Source organism: Dermacentor variabilis, chromosome 3, assembly GCF_050947875.1.
Source record: "Dermacentor variabilis isolate Ectoservices chromosome 3, ASM5094787v1, whole genome shotgun sequence".
Classification (NCBI taxonomy): domain Eukaryota; kingdom Metazoa; phylum Arthropoda; class Arachnida; order Ixodida; family Ixodidae; genus Dermacentor; species Dermacentor variabilis.
This window is the reverse complement of record NC_134570.1, coordinates 1,564,905-1,583,827: the sequence shown is the minus strand read 5'-3', so window position 1 is coordinate 1,583,827 and position 18,923 is coordinate 1,564,905. Positions and strand designations below refer to the sequence as shown.

General features: G+C 50.3%; 1 protein-coding gene across 1 annotated transcript; it reads left to right on the top strand.

Moving 5' to 3' along the window:
* The first annotated feature begins 7,463 nt into the window (after positions 1-7,463).
* Positions 7,464-16,690, top strand: LOC142573872 (uncharacterized). The gene is made up of 2 exons (XM_075683088.1): positions 7,464-8,606; positions 16,472-16,690. Exons 1-2 carry the CDS (start codon positions 7,464-7,466, stop codon positions 16,688-16,690), a joined length of 1,362 nt encoding a protein of 453 aa, XP_075539203.1.
* Positions 16,691-18,923: the final 2,233 nt, after the last annotated feature.

The window sequence follows — 18,923 nt, the reverse complement described above, 5'->3', positions numbered from 1 at the left end:
CTTTAGGACGACACAGACATCGAAAGCAAACATCGCTAAGAGAGGGAATAAACAGAAGGCATACGAAGGCGCTTACCAACGCGCGTAATTCCACACACACATGAAGGCAATTTAAACTGCTCACTGCACAACACCTGCTCGCTGTTTAAACAACTCGTTGCCACCAAACGTGGGTTGAAGACATTTCGAAACGAAAAATCATTGCGCCGTTTTTGCTAGTGCACCGCCGCACAAAGGTGCACAAAGATGCACAATTTCTGAACTTGTACAACGCCGTGACCTGTTTCACAGTGGTGTCATAGAATAAAAAACCAACGTGCTGGCGAGTCGAATGGAACGACGGAACATTCATGTCTGAAAACTTTTTTGCTGCGCTCCTCGCGCCATACTTGCGCTGCTCCGTTTGCGCATCTTGCAAAGGGCAGAAGTCAAAGCCAGGCTCGTATCCAGTCAAGGCCACGACTTTAGGGATGTTTTCGAATATTTAAGAGTACCAGCTGTACCTAGGCGTTCCCTATATTTTATGCAGAGAAGTACCTAAGTGCCTAGCCCATATGGTCACGTGACTTTTGCAACGACGTGACTTGAGGATTGGTCTCCTCTTTACCGCGACGCGTCTGGCCCGCCCGGGTAGCCGGCTAGTATATCTAGCCTCTATACGTCTAGTGAGGAAGTGAAGCTGGGCGCTACTGCAGCGCCACGAAGGCGCGGGCGGGTGGCGGTTCCGCGCAACGTCGCCGAGTGGGTACTGTGAGATTTTGGGTAAGTCACCAATTCCAAATATAAAGAACCTGCATCATATCTACTGATTATTGGTAGCCATGTGGAAAGCAGGCAAACGCAGTGAATATGTAATGGCTAAAAATCACTCTACATAGTTAGATATGGTCTGTTGCGATTTTTAGGCCTGCCAAACTTATATGAACATGACAGTGCAAGCCAGAAAGTACTTAAATTTCGAAGAATATACAAAAATTATTCAGTTATTCATTATGTTGACTGTTTATTAAGTAAAGACTGGCAGATTTTATTCCGTAATGATGCTGTGAACAGCCATGCAGCTCAACATAGTAGCAGTCGCAATTGGTCTGTGCTGCAGACATGCAGAAATGTATATGAAGTTTATTAATTAAATAAATTCATGTAACATCTGACGAGAACTCAGTTGCCGTATACATGCAGCCGTGCAGGTAGGTCTGCATAATCAATGAGCGCAAAAAAATTAGGCCATAAAAATTGCTCAGTGGCTTGTTTCATTTGAAATCGATTTTTCCCAAACTACACACAAATGAAAAATCATCAGATATCTGTATCAATATGACAAACATAAATGAGGGGGGAAATGGCAAGGCGAGGAGGAGAACAAAGCCAGAAAGCGATTGGGCTTGGTTCGAAACCTGACAGCAGCTTCAAAGCATGGCCAGATGGTTGGCCCAGGATGCTAGACAATAGATGTATGTTGGGAAGAGTTCGAGGGCATTGCGGTCAGCTCCATGCTTGATCCATAGTACTATCTGCAATGCGTGTCAATAATTGGCCTCCTGAAAGTTATTTCTTATGTAAGCATGGTTGTGTATGTTTTGGCTCAAGAAGGAAAGTTATAGTTACCTGCTTCTGTGCCTGAATTGACAGATGAGCCCGCTTAATAGATCAGGACGTGTCAATAGTGTACTGAGTAGGCGTATGTTAGCAGGCTAGGATTTTCTTTGTTTTCATTTATATTTCTCATCATTTTACCTGCTACACAATGTAGACCAATGAAGGCCCAAGCACAAGAGGGAAGATGAAAAAGTGAATGCATACATGACCTTCTTTAATGACAAAATGAATGTTTTCTGCTTGAATGTCATAATACATACCTGCCAACTTCTACAATTTCATAACAAAATATCAGGTATCTAGAGGTTGCATATAATTCTTCTGTTGACACAAATAATTATAATGTGGCTATTTCTTAGACACTTCATCATCTGCACATGATCATCATCACATCGTGCTCTTCATCTTCGGCTCTTGTGGGGACCCATCTTAAAATTGATTTTTGCCTTCAGTGTGATTGGTCCACCATGTCTTCGGGGCATATTAAAGGTCATGCTAACTGCTACGTAACAATAAATTTTTTCATTTGCATCCTAGTAAAGGCAAAAACTGATCATCATCATCATCATAGCCATGATGATGATGATCATCATCATCATAATCAGCCTGGTTACGCCCAATGCAGGGCAAAGGCCTCTCCCATACTTCTCCAACTACCCCTGTCATTTACTAATTGTGGCCATGTTGTCCCTGCAAACTTCTTAATCTCATCCGCCCACCTAACTTTCTGCCGTCCCCTGCTACGCTTCCCTTCTCTTGGAATCCAGTTCGTAACCCTGATCTTAACTGATCTCGAACTCTGAAAACTGATCTTAACGGAATGCAAATATTATCAACGGGCAATTTTCAGTGCCAGACTACTCAGACCCACTCAGTCACTCAGACTTACTGGCAGCAGTGCCACAAGTAAAACGGCACGTTATATTTTGGCTGATGTTGCATGAATATTTTGCGAATAAATATAACAAACATTTGTTTTTCTATGACACAGATTGTATGCTGCGAAGATAGAGCAGCGTGCCTTTTCATAGCGCCTCTACAGAATGAAGCCATGTAAGGTTCCCAAAAGTGTTGCATAATTCCGTTTCCTAAAATTAGCTTCGCCACAATACAGTGTTGTTATGCAGTGAAATATGCGCAATGTACAGCGGTGAAGCATGTTATAAAAGTGGAAAGGGGTCACTGTCACGGGACATATAATGTGTTCCTTAATGATACGTGTGTGCACCTGCCGTCTCTTGTCAGTAAAAGCACCAATATACCTATTAATTGTACTAGCAGGCCATCAGAGCTACATTGGACATGGCTGTGGCAATGTGAGCTCTTATTTCAACCACCTTGCAAGGATGTAGCTAATATTCTAGAAATAATAAACACTTAAAGAACATGAACACTATAAACTTTGGCTCGATAAACAAAATGCTACTTTCTTACAGCTAGGGCCACACTTTTCACCCCAGAACATGGGCCTTAAATCTCCACAGAAACAGCTTTGAATGGCTGCCAGTACAGTTATTACATGCGTCGGTATTTGTACAATGACAGGTGACAGTAGGTGTGCGCATGTGTAATTAAGGAACACACATGTCCTGTGACAATGGCTGTATTACGGAAAAACTGACTTTAGGAAACTGAATTATGCAACATTTTTAGAACCTTGCCCAAAGCCAACCAAATTACTTGCGCAGAAAACAATTCTCAGAATTTCGTACTATATTTCAGTGTTTTCTGTCTGCAATGGTAGTACTTTTGCATATAAAGTTGAAGACTCTGTAATAGAAATGGTTTGTTTGTGTATAAATTGTCTATCGGGTATCTTAAGCGCCAAGTAGAACACAAAAGCAAGATGACATACAACACAGAAAAGCTGAAATTTGGACTAGACAGCACAAGCTAGCATGAATTTTAGTTCTTGTGTAAATTATTTTGACCATGAGTTGAAAAACCCTGCTCGCTTAATGTTGAAGATAAAAGTAGACAAATTTTTAAGGAATGAAAATGCACAAGGTAGGCTCATCAGAAAGTATAAGCTTTGTTTTTTATTGAGGGCTTCTCACAAGAGTTTAAATGTGGTTTGTAATGAGAGCTAATTTTGAATGCTGATAATCCTAAGAATTTTATCAGATCAAAGTCAATTAGTGTGGATCTAGCCTCTTCGCTTCTTCCTCCAAGTTTGGCGTCGGCATCTAAGCAAGTAGAAGTAGCAGGATACAGCTGTATAATGGACAGGGAAAACATGAACATTTACAGGACAAAGGAATCCTGCCAAATAGACTTAGCGGAAGGGTTCGGCACTTGCGTGATGGGTGTATTTAATAGCTCATGCAATTCAGAGATGTTCAAACAGTAAACATGTCTAATATCTCGTAGCGACGCAACTGTCACCTTTAACGCAGGTGAAAAGGATGAGCTCACATGCAGGTAGCGCGACAGTAGAACAGGCTAGCGCACTTGACCAAAGCAGCTGCGGTGTCAGCCGGCTCCGAGATCCCGTGGCACCATGGCTGGCTGGCTTAAAAAAACAGTGGCTACGGCGGCTAATTCTTCGCTCCGCCTCCCACAAATTGATGACACGGATGACCGAGCCCAGCCTTTCCACAACTTGGTGACCAGGACGACCGAGTCCTGCCATGCCAGCATCAGCGCACCGACTTTACCAAGGCGAGTATTGACGTGGCCTCGTACGGTTCGGCAGACGTCCTGCGTTTGTAGGGTGCCCTGGAATTCCACACTGACATGTCTGGCATCTGGTTCATCCAGCTAAACAGCCATTTACTTTTCAACAAGGTTTCAGGCTCCGGCTGCGTTGCAGGGTCTGGCTCTCAGCCCCTGCTCCGACTTCTACAAGGACTTGCGGGCAGCCGTCCTTGCTCACTATGTCAGCTCGAGCGTTCACTCTCCTCCAGCCGGTGCTCCATCATAACAGCTCTCGCCATCTATCATGTCATTCTGCGTCTTGTCGTCCCACATCACCTGCGTCCACCCGTGCCGGTCGTCAGCATGCGCCCACCCTAGCGTCAAACCTCTACTTGGTCTGTAAGCCTCCTCCCCAGCTCAAAGGCAGCTGCTCAACGACTCTTTCCAAGGAATCCACTGGGCCAAACGCAAGTGCTTTCGGCTGCTCTACAGCTCGTCGCTCTCCTTCCTTCGACGTTCGCACAAGCTGCTGCCCACTTTCCACTCGGGGCACCTCACTCATCACCAATTCAGAGGCTCAGCCACCGGCTCCACAAGGCGCAAATTTTACTCTCGCTGGCACGGCAACGCCACAAGCACAACCTTCGTGATGCATTCAGTGACCACTGCAACCCTGATGCTATCGGCATTCGAGATTCTACTGCAAACAGCAGCAGCAGCAGCAGCAGCAGGCAAGCCTTCCGATGTTGTGCTCACACCTTCCGCGGATGCATGGCCTACCGAAGTTTTGCAGGAGCAACTCTGCCATCTCGTTTCTTCAGCTACAGAATCACTTGTACGTCAACAACATGAGTGACCAACACTTGTGCTATCTCCACGCAAGTCCCGAGCTGCCACAGACGGTCTACTTTTGGAGCTCCGACTTCTACAGTCCCGGGCATCTACGAATGCTTGTGGCAGGTTGCAATTTGGCACTCTGGTATCATTGTGGCTGTGCCTCACTCAGAGAAGAAGAAGGCGCCGACTAGTGCGGACGTGGAAAGATCGGCTCCCGCTTTCGTAAATATTTTCGGTCTGCTTTTTGTGCCACCTGCCGCTGAAATGCACGCCATTCGACACGGTTTCTTCTGAGAACTTCCTTCGGTGAGTGGCCCTCGCGCGGAAGTTGTGGAACTTTCTGTGTCGACCGCGCCGCGACGACGCTAGGCGCGGGTAGGCTTAGGCCTAACCCGGCGAAGAGGGGCATCATGCCCGAAGTAGAAATGGTGGTAGGAGAGGAAATCTCCTCCGAAGAAGCCAACAGCCCAGGCTGGACGACAGCGTTGGGCAAGAACAAGAAAGCTAAGCAAGAAACGCCAGTTTCAACGAGCAAGAAACCCAACGTGGGTTCGAAGGGTGGCTGCCGCACGGCTGCCCCGCAAGGCGTGCTGCAACGCCTCGCAGCCTCGTCGAGGCTCCCCAGACTACCTAGGGAGCACATACGAATTATTGTCCGCCCAAGGGGCGGGCTCGACGTCAAGAAGATAAGCCAAATCAAGCTGGTTCAAGCCTTGGCCATGGCGGCTGCACTAGCCCCCACAGAAACTGAGGGCGACGTAATCTGCCCTAATTTCACTCAGAGTGTTCTCGTCGTCTCCACCCCGGAGAAGAACGCCACCGCTTATGCAGGGATCCAGCAAATCCGCATAAGCGAAGGACTATACAAAGTGGCCGCGTACATCGCGGCCCCAGACAACAGCTGCGAAGGGGTCATACGAGGTGTCGACGCCGACATCAGCGAGGCCCAACTCCAGCGCATGATCGTCAACCATCGTAACCCGAAGGCTCTGGAAGTCAAACGAATTAAGAACACCACCACATTGGTCGTCCTCTTCGCCGGCATGAAAGTGCCTAACTATGTCATGTGCGGCGTCAGCCTTCTGCGCTGCACGCTCTACAAACGCCAAACTGAGGTGTGCTACGCGTGTGGCGGCTTGGGACATCGTGCGGACGTCTGCCCCAACCCCATCAATGAGAATTGCCGGGGCTGCGGACTAACCTCCCCGCCCGATGACCACCAGTGTTCGCCGAAGTGCGCCCTCTGCGGAGGCCCGCATCTTACGGCGGGCAAAACGTGTAAGCAGCGCTTTCAAGTCCCATACGTCGTACGCAGACGCCGACGACGCCGTAGGCACGCCAAGAACAAGCACCAGCAGCAACAGCTGGCCGAGGAGAACCGACCACATGGCTCCAGCGCGGCAATAGCCCCCAGGAGGGAGCGCTCCGTCACGCCTTCTGGTCGACAACGCAGCCTCTCCAGAGGGCGCTCTCGTTCCCGAGGGCGCTCTACCTCCCGGGTTCGGATCCAGGAAACGCCTACCTGGGTCGATCGTGTCAAGCCGAAGCAGACGACGCCGGCTTCAAAGGTAACGCAGGTAGCATTTCCGGAGCATAATGTAGATCCCAGAGTCGCTCAACTCATGCAAGAGAACGCTCGACTCAAAGCAGAAATGCAGCAGATGAGGGCTGACTTTGAGTTGATCCGTAAGTCGTGCCCCTCGCAAGTCGAGAAGCAACAGGTGCCCCCCTCAGGGGAGCCACAGGCGCGCTCGGGTAAACGTAGGGCCGCGCCGCCAGAGGGGGACGCTGACTCTATGGAGACCGAGTCCAATAACAAAGACTTAGAAAGTATGCAGCGGGCAATTCAGCAGCTCGCTTAAAGCGTGACTGTCCTCCTCAAAAGGATGGCGTCCCTGGAAAGTGCACAGGCCGCGTTAGCTACAGCTAGACAGCCTTCGAGGGAGCCCCGTCGGGCACCTTTACCCGCAGTTAAGCACCGTCCCCGTCAACAAGATGGTGGAATGGCCAATCCAAGGCAATTAACATGGCGGTCAATCCCAATAAGTTGGTTGTGTGGCAGTGGAACTGTGCCAGTTTCCAACGGCGCAAAGCTCCGCTGCAGCAATTCATTTCGGCACAGGCGGTCAAACCACACGTAATTCTGTTACAGGAAACTCTCGATGACGCGCCCACCTTCCCGGGATACCGGGTTGTATCGATACGGGAGGAAGGAAAGCCGGGTTTAGCAACCTTGGTCGCACGGAAGTGCTCCTTTCAAGTACACAAATTATCAATTGGCGGAAATCATTATGGTCGAAATTATCCCTAACAATTGGCTTAAGAGCAGTGTCTTCCTTTTGAACATATACAGCTCGCCGTCTGATCAACGGCAGGCATTCGCCACAATCATGACAAAGGCGGTGGCCCTGAGCAAGGCAGCCCCCATAGTGATAGCGGGTGACTTCAATGCACCCCACACTGCCTCGGTATACCCCCGCCAATCCACCAAGGGCAATCTCCTTGTCCAGGCAGTTGCTGACTGCTCACTGGAATTGATTACGGATTCTCAACAGCCGACGCTAACCGGCACGTCGGTAGTCCGAGACACCACTCCGGACCTGGCGTTCGTCAGGAACGCCTCCGGAGCAGGATGGCAAAACTTGCAAGAAAACCTGGGTAGCGACCACTTCATTGTGGAGATTACCCTAACAATTAGCACAGCCCCTACCAGGGAATTTAAAGTGACGGACTGGGATGCCTTCCGGAAAATGCGGAAGGCGGACCAGACCGACTACGATAAACTCGATAGTCTGTTCACAAGACTACAGAAGGACGTACAAGCTGCGACCAAGGTGGTTAAGACCGACCTAAATGTAAATCGGATGGACGCGCGCCTTGCGCACCTCCTAGAAGCCAAAAACTCCATCCTGCGACGCTGGAGAACGCACAGACTCCACCGCCGACTTCGCAAGAAAATTGCGGAGCTCTATCGTACAATAGAAACTCATTCCATCGAACTGTCCAAGCAACAATGGAATGAGGTGTGCTCCTCGGTTGATGGGCAGATGAGAACGGGTGGCAAATGGAACCTGCTCAAACACTTACTCGACGATTCGCAAAGCAAAAACAATCAGAGACTAGCCATCGATCGCATAGTATATAATCAAAAGGCGGCGGGTGTATCTGAGCACGTCCTCCTTCAAGAGTTGGCCGAAAAGTATCTCCCGCTGGGCCCCTCTGATGACGGGGATTATCCTCGTTACCGAGGGGGAGCGGTGGGGGAGCTCGACGCCCCCTTCATGGAATCCGAAATCTGGGAGGTGCTCCAAACGCTCAACGGTCGCTCTGCACCGGGCCCGGATGGCATCTCCAATAAGCTCCTCCGCAACTTGGATGAACAATCAGTTGCACTGCTCACCGGGGAGGTCAATAAAATTTGGGAAATGGGCCTCGTCCCCGACTCCTGGAAAACAGCCTCAGTGGTGCTCATCCCGAAACCAGGCAAACCTCTTGCGCCGGAGAACATGCGACCCATCTCGCTTACGTCCTGCGTGGGTAACGTGGCCGAACATGCCATTCACAACCGTATATCTAGGCACATAGAAACTAATGAGTTATTCCCTCACAACATGGTCGGCTTTCGGCCGGCACTATCCACACAGGACGTCATGTTACTTATAAAGAGGCAAATCATTGATGACGACACTAGAGACACTCGGGGCATCCTTGCTCTAGACTTGTCCAAGGCTTTTGATAACATCTCGCACCGGTTCGTGCTAGACGCCATCTCGGACCTGGGCCTGGGGCCACTATTCCATGCGTACGTTAGCTCCTTCCTGAGGGATCGAAAGGCCACTGTCAAAATAGGGCAAATCAAATCCAAGGAATTCACATTGGGAGCGAGAGGCACCCCGCAAGGGGCGGTCATCTCTCCTCTACTGTTTAACATCGCCATAAAGGGCCTTTCAGACAGACTGGCCACAGTAAGAGGAACGGGTCACGCCCTCTACGCGGATGATATTACCGTGTGGTGCATGGGAAGGTCTGACGCTGCAGTTGAGAGTGCGCTCCAAGAGGCGCTCGACATCACAGAACACTTCCTACTAGACACGGGCCTGAATCTGTCACCAACCAAGTCCGAACTCCTATTGTATAGGCCCACCCGACGGGGGGTTAGGTGCTCCACACCCTTAGATCAAGTTGCCATAGCCCTTTATACGAGGGACGGACAACAAATCCACAGAGTGGATACCATCAGGGTCCTCGGACTCTTGCTGGAATCTCGTGGGGGCAACTCACAGACTATAGCCCGCATTACCTCCGAGACGGAGAATATGCTTCGGCTTATCCTCAGGGTCTCGAACCGCAGAGGGGGTTTAAGCGAGAGCAATCTCCTCAGACTTTACCACGCGTTTCTGATGAGCCACGTTAACTATGTAGCCTCCGCGTTGCGCTGGTCTAAACGGGATAAGGCCAAAATCGACGCCATCAGGCGCAAAAGCATCAAGCGCGTGCTGGGTTTACCACTCTCTACCAGCACCGCGCGTCTCATGCAACTAGACATGCATAATACCCTATCAGAGGTAATCGAGGCTCAACGAGTGGCCCAAATAATACGACTCTCATCATCGCGAGCGGGGAGACGTATCCTCGAATCAGTTGTATGCGGTCACCATGAAATGACGGAGCGCAATGTGACCCTATCACCCATGGTCCGAGATTCGTTCAAGGTAGATCCCATGCCACGTAACGTCCACCCTCAATACAATGTAGGGCGCCGGGTAGCCAGGGCTCGTTCCCTGTTAAAAGCGGCTGCGGCCACTCCGAATCTGGCATGTTTTGTTGACGCCGCCCAGTACGAGCGCTCTGATCACTATGCTGTAGTTTCGGTTGACCCCAACGGCACTCTCATTAACTCAGCATCCGTGCGGAAGGTTTCTGCAACAGTAGCCGAGCAGGGTGCTATAGCTATAGCGCTGAAGGACCCTCTACGTCCAAATATATTTACAGACTCCAGGTCTGCAGCCCGAGCTTTCGCCTCCGGCTCGATCTCAAAGGAGGCGGCGGCCATCCTCGGCAGAGAGGGGGCTGCTGGTTTTCACAGCATCAAATGGTTCCCGGCCCATATGGGAATCAATGTGCACTCTGAGGTTGTTAACGCTAATGAGTTGGCCCATGACTGTGCGCGAGGTCTTACACACCGCGGCAGTTCAGGTGGACTCACGGACGGCGACTTAGGACTGTACAGGGATTCACTTCTCACCTTCCATGAAATCTTGGCACATTACCAACTCGCTCGACTGGCCTTTCCGCTACCACACCCTAAACTTAATAGACCACAATCGTCGGTATTTCGCATGCTACATACGGGGTCGTTCCCCTCCAGGGGCCGATTCAGTCACTTTGCGCCTAATGTAGAACCCCACTGTCCAGACTGTGGGGAGGCGTACTGCTCCTTATCCCATATGCTCTGGCAATGCCCGGCGTTACGCAGCTCATCGCTAACCACTCTAACCGACTGGGAGGCAGCCCTTAAAAGCGGCGACCTCTCAGATCAACTACGGGCTGTCCAGAGGGCCTGCGACAGGGCGGAGGACCACAGTCTTCCTACCCCGACGTGGGTGCGGCCCGCGACGGCTACGGGGACTCCCTGAAAAGGGAGGTACCCTAACGCTGTTCCTCAGGACCATTAGTAAAGTTATTTGTCTGTCTGTCTGCCTCACTCATAACCTATGCTGCCGGTGCTGCCTGGTATATATCTCTCAGATTGCGTGAACCCGACACTACCAAAGACGACACCATCTGCACACTTTACCTGGACTTTACCATTGGACTTTATTTCAATTGCACCTTGCACTAGGAGGTGGGCCCTGTAGCCGCGCGACTATCGCCTCCAACGCTGGCACAGGAGATGGGCTCACGCACAGGCAGAGCAAGAATATAACATGCTAGCGCGCACTACCAAATGCAGGCTCATAACCTTCAGTCGCAAACGCAATAATTCAAACTTTACAAATGCGTTAGATAGTATACTTGTATCCCAAGTTCTATCATATAAGTACCTGGGCGTGCATCTAACACATGGTCTTCCCTGGGCCTTGCACATCACCACCATTGCGCCAAGGCTGCCAGAACTTAGGGTTACATACGTCATAATTTACGAAACTGCCTGACCAATGTCCGTAAACTTACCTACCTAACACGCCCGCCCTCAGCTCGAGTTTGCATCATCAATCTGGTCCCCTCATCAAAAATACCTCATTTCCATGATCGAAGTGATACAAAACCATGCTGCTCGTTTCATCTCTCAGAAATACAGGCGCCATCTCCAGCATAACTCAAATAAAAACTGATAATACTCTCGAATCCTTAGACATCCGTCGTTCTGTTGCTATCGTTTGTTTGCTACACAAGTGTATAAACTGCGCTCATCTTTCACCTCTACCCCTCAAATCCCGCATGCGCATGTCCAATCGATTAAACAACCAACGCTCTTTCAAACGCATCTATGGCCACACGCAAGCATTCAACTCATCGATACTGCCAAGAGCCACAACATTATGGAATGATCTTCCCAACGAAATCGTTTCAGTAACCGATCACGCATCGTTCCGCAATCAAGTGTATCAGCTTTATAATCTTAAATACTGTACCATGTTTCGTTGCGATTATGTGGGGGTGTATTGTCACCATTTTTTTATTTTTTTACCGTACCAGTTGTTGCCGTGCGCTTATTGCCTGCGCATTGACCATGCTGTCTCCATCCCTTGTGTATTTTACATTCTTGCGTTATTGCGCCTTTGCAAACCATAACCTTTTGGAACTATAGTGTCATGTTAAGCTTCTTTTTATTTGTACTATGTAACCTAATTGTATTGTTTGATACTGCGTTGCTTCTGTTAAATTTGTGTTTGATTCTATCGCCCCCTTTACTCAATGTTCCTGACGGAACCAGTAACAATAAAATTCAAACAGCGCTAAACGACAGGACCATGTTTGTCTCCTCCTCATTCTGGTCCCGTCGTTTAGCGCTGTTTGAATTTTATTGTTACCATGCAACACCAACTCGCCCAATCAGCTGCCCTTCTGCGGAACCTGTAAGGAAACCTGAATAAAAAAAAAGAAGTGAGCGCGCCACAGCAGCGCTCTCGAAAGAGGTAAAAAGAATGTTTCTTCTCGGTGCACTATATAGTGACGGTGATAAAGTGACAAGACAGTGACTTAAATGTTAGTTGCTGTTACGAGCAAGCATCTGCAGGACGCTATTGAGCATCTTCGTTTTTCTCGGGTTGCTCCGTCTACCGCACCACGCACTTCCGCCTGGCGTTCGTTTTGCTCGGGCTGGACGGTTCTGGCTACCCGCAGTCTGCCAGAACCAGCCAGGATGATTTTAGTCTGGCTAGCAGACGACTAAAACAGGCGAGGGGCGCTCGCCACCATCTGTGCGGGGACTTCACGGATTGCAACGCGGGCGCTTGATGACTTAAATTTACCTCGCTCAGCCAACTGTTTACGGTCATCTTCGGATTTCCTTACTTCTAGCGTTATCTTTTTAAGTGCTAACACTCCGTTCCGCATTGCAAAGCGGTGCGATACGAGCAGTGGTGTGTCGCGAAAAGAGTATAGCGCGGGCCTCTTTGCTTTCTTCCCGGGAATTTTGTGGGCTTAGTGAACCGTTTGAAGCTTGTGTGTGTGTGTCCCCTGAAGGCTTCTTCGCGGCGCTGATCAGCGCTCCGCGCTCTCTTGCGTGCATGTTATCTGCATCGTGTTCCACGGAAGTTGTAGACGCTCATACACATATTGCCGTACATTTTGGGTTCGTCTTTCTCTGGTATCGTTCCTTTTCGCATATCTCGCGTATGTATGCGGAGATATCTCCTTTTCTACAGTTAGCGAAGGCTTTGCAGCTGGCCCGTGTTCGCTCCGTCTCTCAGTCGTATGCTTGGGTGTCAGCTCGAAACCGATATGTGTTCGAACGGCAGGCCGTTGATCTAAGACTGCACTGGTTGAGTAATAGGCACACGTACATTGGCTTATTGCTCTCACGGTCGCGACCAACGTTGTTTTTCGTGTGAAACGTTTCGCTGGTCACAGGCGGCGTGTATTTTCATGCGCTAGCCGCGTCCCCAGCTCCTTAGCGTCAAAATGAGAAGCACCATCAGCCACAACAAACTTTCCGAAATCGGAGCCCAAGCAGGTCGGCACAAAATTTTATGCGTATGAGATGCACCCGATATCCTCCTTTTTCGTGTCCTGTGAAGTGATGACACAACGCCAACTCATCAATGTTGCCGGTGGGTGACGTGATCGCTGCGAGCAGGGATTCTTGAGCTATCGCTTTTGAGTATACAATCACTTACGCGCGATTTCGCGTCTTGTCATCGGACGCGTCGGAGGTTGGGCTGTCCAAGGTGAGGTTGGCCCAGTGCGCGTCCTGCGCCGAGTCGCACGAAAGTGATCATACTCCTGAATGCAGCTATATATTTTCAAGCTGGCAACGCATAAATGGGCCGACAACGCCGAGCGTGCGCCGGCCTCGCCGGGCGCTGCCATGCTAGTAGCATGTTTACATTTGGTCAGCTGTGGCTGCGTTCGATTTTGCAAACTTCGGGCAGGTTCGGGTTGTCGTGGGATCTCAGTCCACGTGAATTCAGAACCGGAACTAGCTGGCTGCCATCTGGCTGCCAGCAGGCTGCCAGAAGTACGAAAATCGAAGAGGCCCATTGTCAGCCGTGCGCCTGGGAGCGACGCGTAGCATCCACGATCACACCGCAGGCGCGCGACGGGCGTATACGCGGACGTAGTCTTGCAGGTCGCGGATGAAGTACTTTGAAGCGCCTAGTGAGGGCGCTGCTCTTGTGCGCGCGATTAGTAAGAGGCGATTGGCGGAAGAAAAATAGGGAAACGACGGAGGCATACAAAAACTAAGTTGCCGATAGGGGCTCAGAAAGTTTGGTTATGGGAATTCTTCGTGCTATTTTTTTTCTCTTTTTTTTTAACGTAGGGTAGGACATAAGGCAATATAATAACAACAGCTTGGCGGCGCAACCGACCGCCCCTTTCCAGAGGGGACGCTCAAAGCACCCGTCCGTCCGTCCGCGAGGCGCGCACGCGCACTCGGTGCGCCCAGTATTAGATAATGAGGAAATCAATAATAGAGGAAAATTCACAAGTTTGCCCAACGAGGTCGCAGCAAAAATAGTCTTGGTCCGATTTAGCCTTGACATACGGTATAATCAAGGTCTATCTTAGGTGAACCGCACATTTTGTGCTAAACGTGACTTTTTTTTTATCTATAGACTGGATTCACCATCAAGTGTACACGTAAGTAACGACTCTTCTGAGATGACGTACTGCAAAGTGTGCAAGTGCAACCCTGGGGGGGAGGCCACACATGCAATACGTTAAAGTGCACATGGCAAGGCAGACGCACATATATAATACAAATAAAATTGCAAATAAAAATGGCTATATTTGGCTACAATTATTCTTGCTCTTTTTTGAGTTCCGCTACATTTCGGCTACAATTTCTCTAGCTTTAGGCTACGCGACTTTGTCCAACCTGGCAACACTGCTTCCGGATCCCATCTGTCAAGCAAGACGAGGCCTGGGGAAAGGTAAGGCTTCAAGGGACCAGCCGGGCTGATTTAAACCCAACGCAATGGTCACGGCTCTGTGAGGTAAGCGAGCGATTCTTCGCTCATAGTTAATCTCACAAGCTGACACTTGCTGTATGCGGCTTCGTTAGTTTTTCGCTCTCCTAAGTAGTGCGTGTTCGCGCTGCGTCTATTTGCAACTTTCGTACCAGACTTCATTCAAGTCGTATCCAAACGCACGTGCTTTTTGTCGACTCAGTCATGAATTCCATGGTGTTGTCATTGTTCGGCCTGAATGTATGGTAAAACAGCTTTTGAGTGTATCGCCGTGCGTTGCGAAGCCGTGACGGTACGTAGGCAAAAAGGGCCTCTTACCTGCGGGAAGACGAACTCATTCGGGAGACATTGCTCCTTCGCTTTTGAGTTCTATGTGACTAAATGTAGAAACAGTGTAGAACTGGTGCGCATGCCGTAAGTACATCTTGGCGAAATGACATATCGCGTGTTGCGGGTGCATTCAATCAGTTATCCGTAAACGAAAAATCCCTCGGAAACACTGCTGGTACCGCTATCAACATTGCAAGGCCCTCGATTCTAGAGTAAACTAATTCCTGCGTGGCTTTCTGTGGCCAGGACAAATTTAGAGGTTAACTCAACGTTTCTATCTTGCGTTCATTTTGATAAGCTATTAGATAGAATACGCAGCGCAGAATTTCTCGCGCCCGCGCGCAACACATGCAAACGACGATATGATTCGCAATAGCAGCCTTGCACACATCTGTGAGATGACTGCTGTCGCGCTTCTCAATTCCACAAAAAGAGACAAAAAGAATGCGTAGAGTTGGTAAGGTACCCTTCAAGCGAGCGATGCCACACGTGCCGCATTATAGGCGGACCGCTTCCGCCGATCGATCGGCAGCTTGCTAGTCAGTGAAAACTCTAAGAAAACTACATATATACTGCTGGTCGATAATGCGCTCTCGCAGCCTAGTCACAATGTGTATGTCGGCCGCTGGCCGAAGGGGTACTGAAGCTGCTGAAGTGCGGAGGCGACGACGGTAAATCAAGCAACGCCGAGGTCTCGCATGGCGTGGCTCAATTTCTCACCGCTAATAGTAGAGCCAACCAAGCCCAACGTCATTCAGGCGTCCTCTCTTGATGTTTCGGCGGCCACTCATACTATAACGTAGTAAAATTCCGATAAAAAAATTGGAGGACGATTAAGCTTCGCCTTCAAGAGTGGAACGCGACAGCGTTCCCGTCGACCCGCCAAGGGGCGTAAGACAATGGGCTACGGCGCAGCGACTACGCGCCCCGCATCGGACGCGGTGAGCGTCGAGCAACGCAGCGTTCGGCGCGACAACGAAATGTGCGCCTGAGCAAGCGACGCACGCCTGAGCCTTAGAAACAGCTCGTTTCTAAGGCAACACCGCGTTCACTAGAGGCGCTTTTGTACCGCTTTGAAGCATCGAACTCGTGGTTCAGTGGTAACGTCTCCGTCTCACACTCCGGAGACCCTGGTTCGATTCCCACCCAGCCCATCCTGGAAGTTGCTTTTTATTTATGAAGTGCCTGCCGTGATTTATCGCTCACGGCCAACGCCGCGGACACCGACGCCGACGACACCGGCTTTTCTGCGACACGAGCTCCTTAACGCTATCGCGTTAATACGACTTCAAAAGCGCGCGTGTTACGTAGTGGCAGCGTTTGATTCGGAAAGCGTCTGCTAGTTCAGCACGGCATAGAGAAAGCCACGGTCCATAGAAGAGGGAGTGAACGCTGGTGCAGGAGGAGGAGATGGCGCTACTTTTCGTCTGCAGGTTGCGCCGCCAAGGAACCGCGAACAATATGGTGGGGGACTGCGGCTCATCATGCATACCTACGAGATCCGCTCCAACTCGCTAGGCGGTGTTCACCATAGCGGTGTGCGACGCAGCGGCTGGTGGGACGGGGAGGTGAGGGCGGTACGGGACGCGCGTCGCGTGGCCAACCGTCAGCACCGCGCCGAAGTGACAGCAGCACTCCCCATCATCGTGTAACCACATCTATGGGACCAACGATTACTTGACCTGCAAGTACACCATGCAGCGGGGGATACAGTGCAAAGTCGCGACACACGACCACGCGCAGCTGAGGCCCATCACAACTGCTGGGCGCCAAGGAAGCAGAAAGTTCTGGGCGTACGTGTCAACACGAGAGGAAACAACAGGTGGAAACAACAACATCCCAGAACATCTCACCCGGCACATGGTGCAGCTGTACGACCCTGCGCTGCTCACTGCAACCGAAGGGCACTACGCTATATCCACCAGAGACAGCGGTAACGCGGTTCTATACGACTGCGAATGGCAGGTGGCCCGACTCGCGCTGGACCACGCGCTTGCTCGGATAGACCGCCCAGGTACTGGACGCGATACCGGCAGGCTTGGTGGAAAACCTGGGCGACGTAGCACGCGATACCGTGGCTCACATTTCCACTGATATTCTAACGGGGGAGCCAGTCCCGGCTCCCCCGTTAGAATAAGTGCGCCATTGCAGTGCGCACTTACCTGCGCACTGCAATGCCTGTCGCTGTGCACCTCTTTTTGAGGAGATAAAGATTCTGGGGAAAAGCCATGACCAGACTGCACGTGAACTGATGGAGGCTTATCACATAAAAAATAAAGGCGAAGACTGTGTTAGAGATACCTCCATTAGGTTGTTTCAATCGGAAATAGATTTTTTTGATAATTGGTTGCCACGCTAAGCTGATGTGTATTCTTGTTTGCTGCGATCTGCGCATGTTCTTTTTGCCTATATATGCCCACGGGCTGCCATGAATAAAACAGTTGAAAGTTACCGCCCGTGCTGTTTATGTGTTCTCTCCCTCTGCCCCCGTCTGTTTTGCGGTCAATATGATATGCAGTAAATACCAACTAGGCCAAAGTGAAGTTCTTCTGAAGCAATGAACGGGGCTAGATGGTGGACGTTCATGACTGTATTGCGCTTAGTGTACTGCAACAAGCATGCCGGAGAGCCAGTGGCATGCTGCAACGGCAGTCACTGTGGGTGTGCAGCTGATATACGAGGTCTATTAGAAAAGTATCCAACCTTATTTTTTTGGCGAACGCCTGACGGATATGAAACAAGCGCGCTTGCATCAGCCGACCTTGAACCTTTGTGCGCATGCGCAAATTTTTTCTCGCCTGCCGATAGCAGTCGCTGGGACGGAGCGTTTGAGTGAGGTAGTGCGCAGTGCTCTCGTCGGTTTTTTATTGCAAGAAAAATGGCGGAGCGACTGGAGCAGCGCTACTGCACCAAATTTTACCAGAAACTGCGCGACAGCCAAGTTGAAACAATTCGGAAGATTCAGACGGCTTTCGGTGACGATGCTATGAGCAACACACATATTAAGGAGTGGTACAACCGGTTTAAAGACGGCCGCACATCGGTGAAGAGCGAGCCATGCTCCTTGCGGCCATCAACATGCCGAAATGACCAGCTCATTGCCGAAGTGAACGCTGTGGTAATGCGGGACCGTCGTGTGACTATCCGAGAAATTGCGGAAGAGCTGGGCATCATCACTTTTTCTGCACATTCCATTATGACCGAACATTTGGCCATGAAGAGAGTTTCGGCGAAATTCATGCCGAAGCTGCTCACGGTGGAGCAAAAGCAACTTCGTGTTGAAGTCTCACAGGACATGCTGGATTCCACAAACAGCGACCCCGACTTCATCAACACCATAATCACTGGTGACGGGTCTTGGGTGTACGGGTACGACCCGGAAACCAAATCCCAGTCGTAACAGTGGAAGCATTCCACGTCACCAAGGCAAAAGAAGGCCCGCCAAGTTCGCAGCAACGTCAAAGTGATTCTGACTGCTTTCTTTGACTCCCGTGGTGTGGTACACCACGAGTACGCACCACAGGGCCAAACAATCACCAAAGAGTACTACAGCGATGTACTCCGTCGCCTGCTTAATGCTGTGCGGCGCAAGAGACCGGAGTTGTGGTCAACAGGAAATTGGCGCATCCATCACGACAATGCTCCTGCGCGTTCCTTGCACTTGATTCAGACTTTTTTGGTGAACAACCAGACTCCTGTAGTTCAACAGGCTCCTTACTCTCCTGATATGGCCCCCTGCGACTTCTGGCTGTTTCCCAAAATCAAGAGGCCATTGAAAGGAGCGCGATTTCAGACAAGAGAGGACATTATGGCTGTAACGACAGCTGAGCTAAACTCCATTCCGAAAGAGCCCTTCTCGGAATGCTTTCAACAATGGCAGCACCG

Coding starts and splice junctions, on each gene's coding strand:
- LOC142573872 (XM_075683088.1), top strand. CDS start 7,464: ATGACAAAGGCGGTGGCCCTGAGCAAGGCAGCCCCCATAGTGATAGCG. Junction 8,607..16,471: donor CCATCTCGCTTACGTCCTGC/GTGGGTAACGTG, acceptor TTTCGTCTGCAG/GTTGCGCCGCCAAGGAACCG.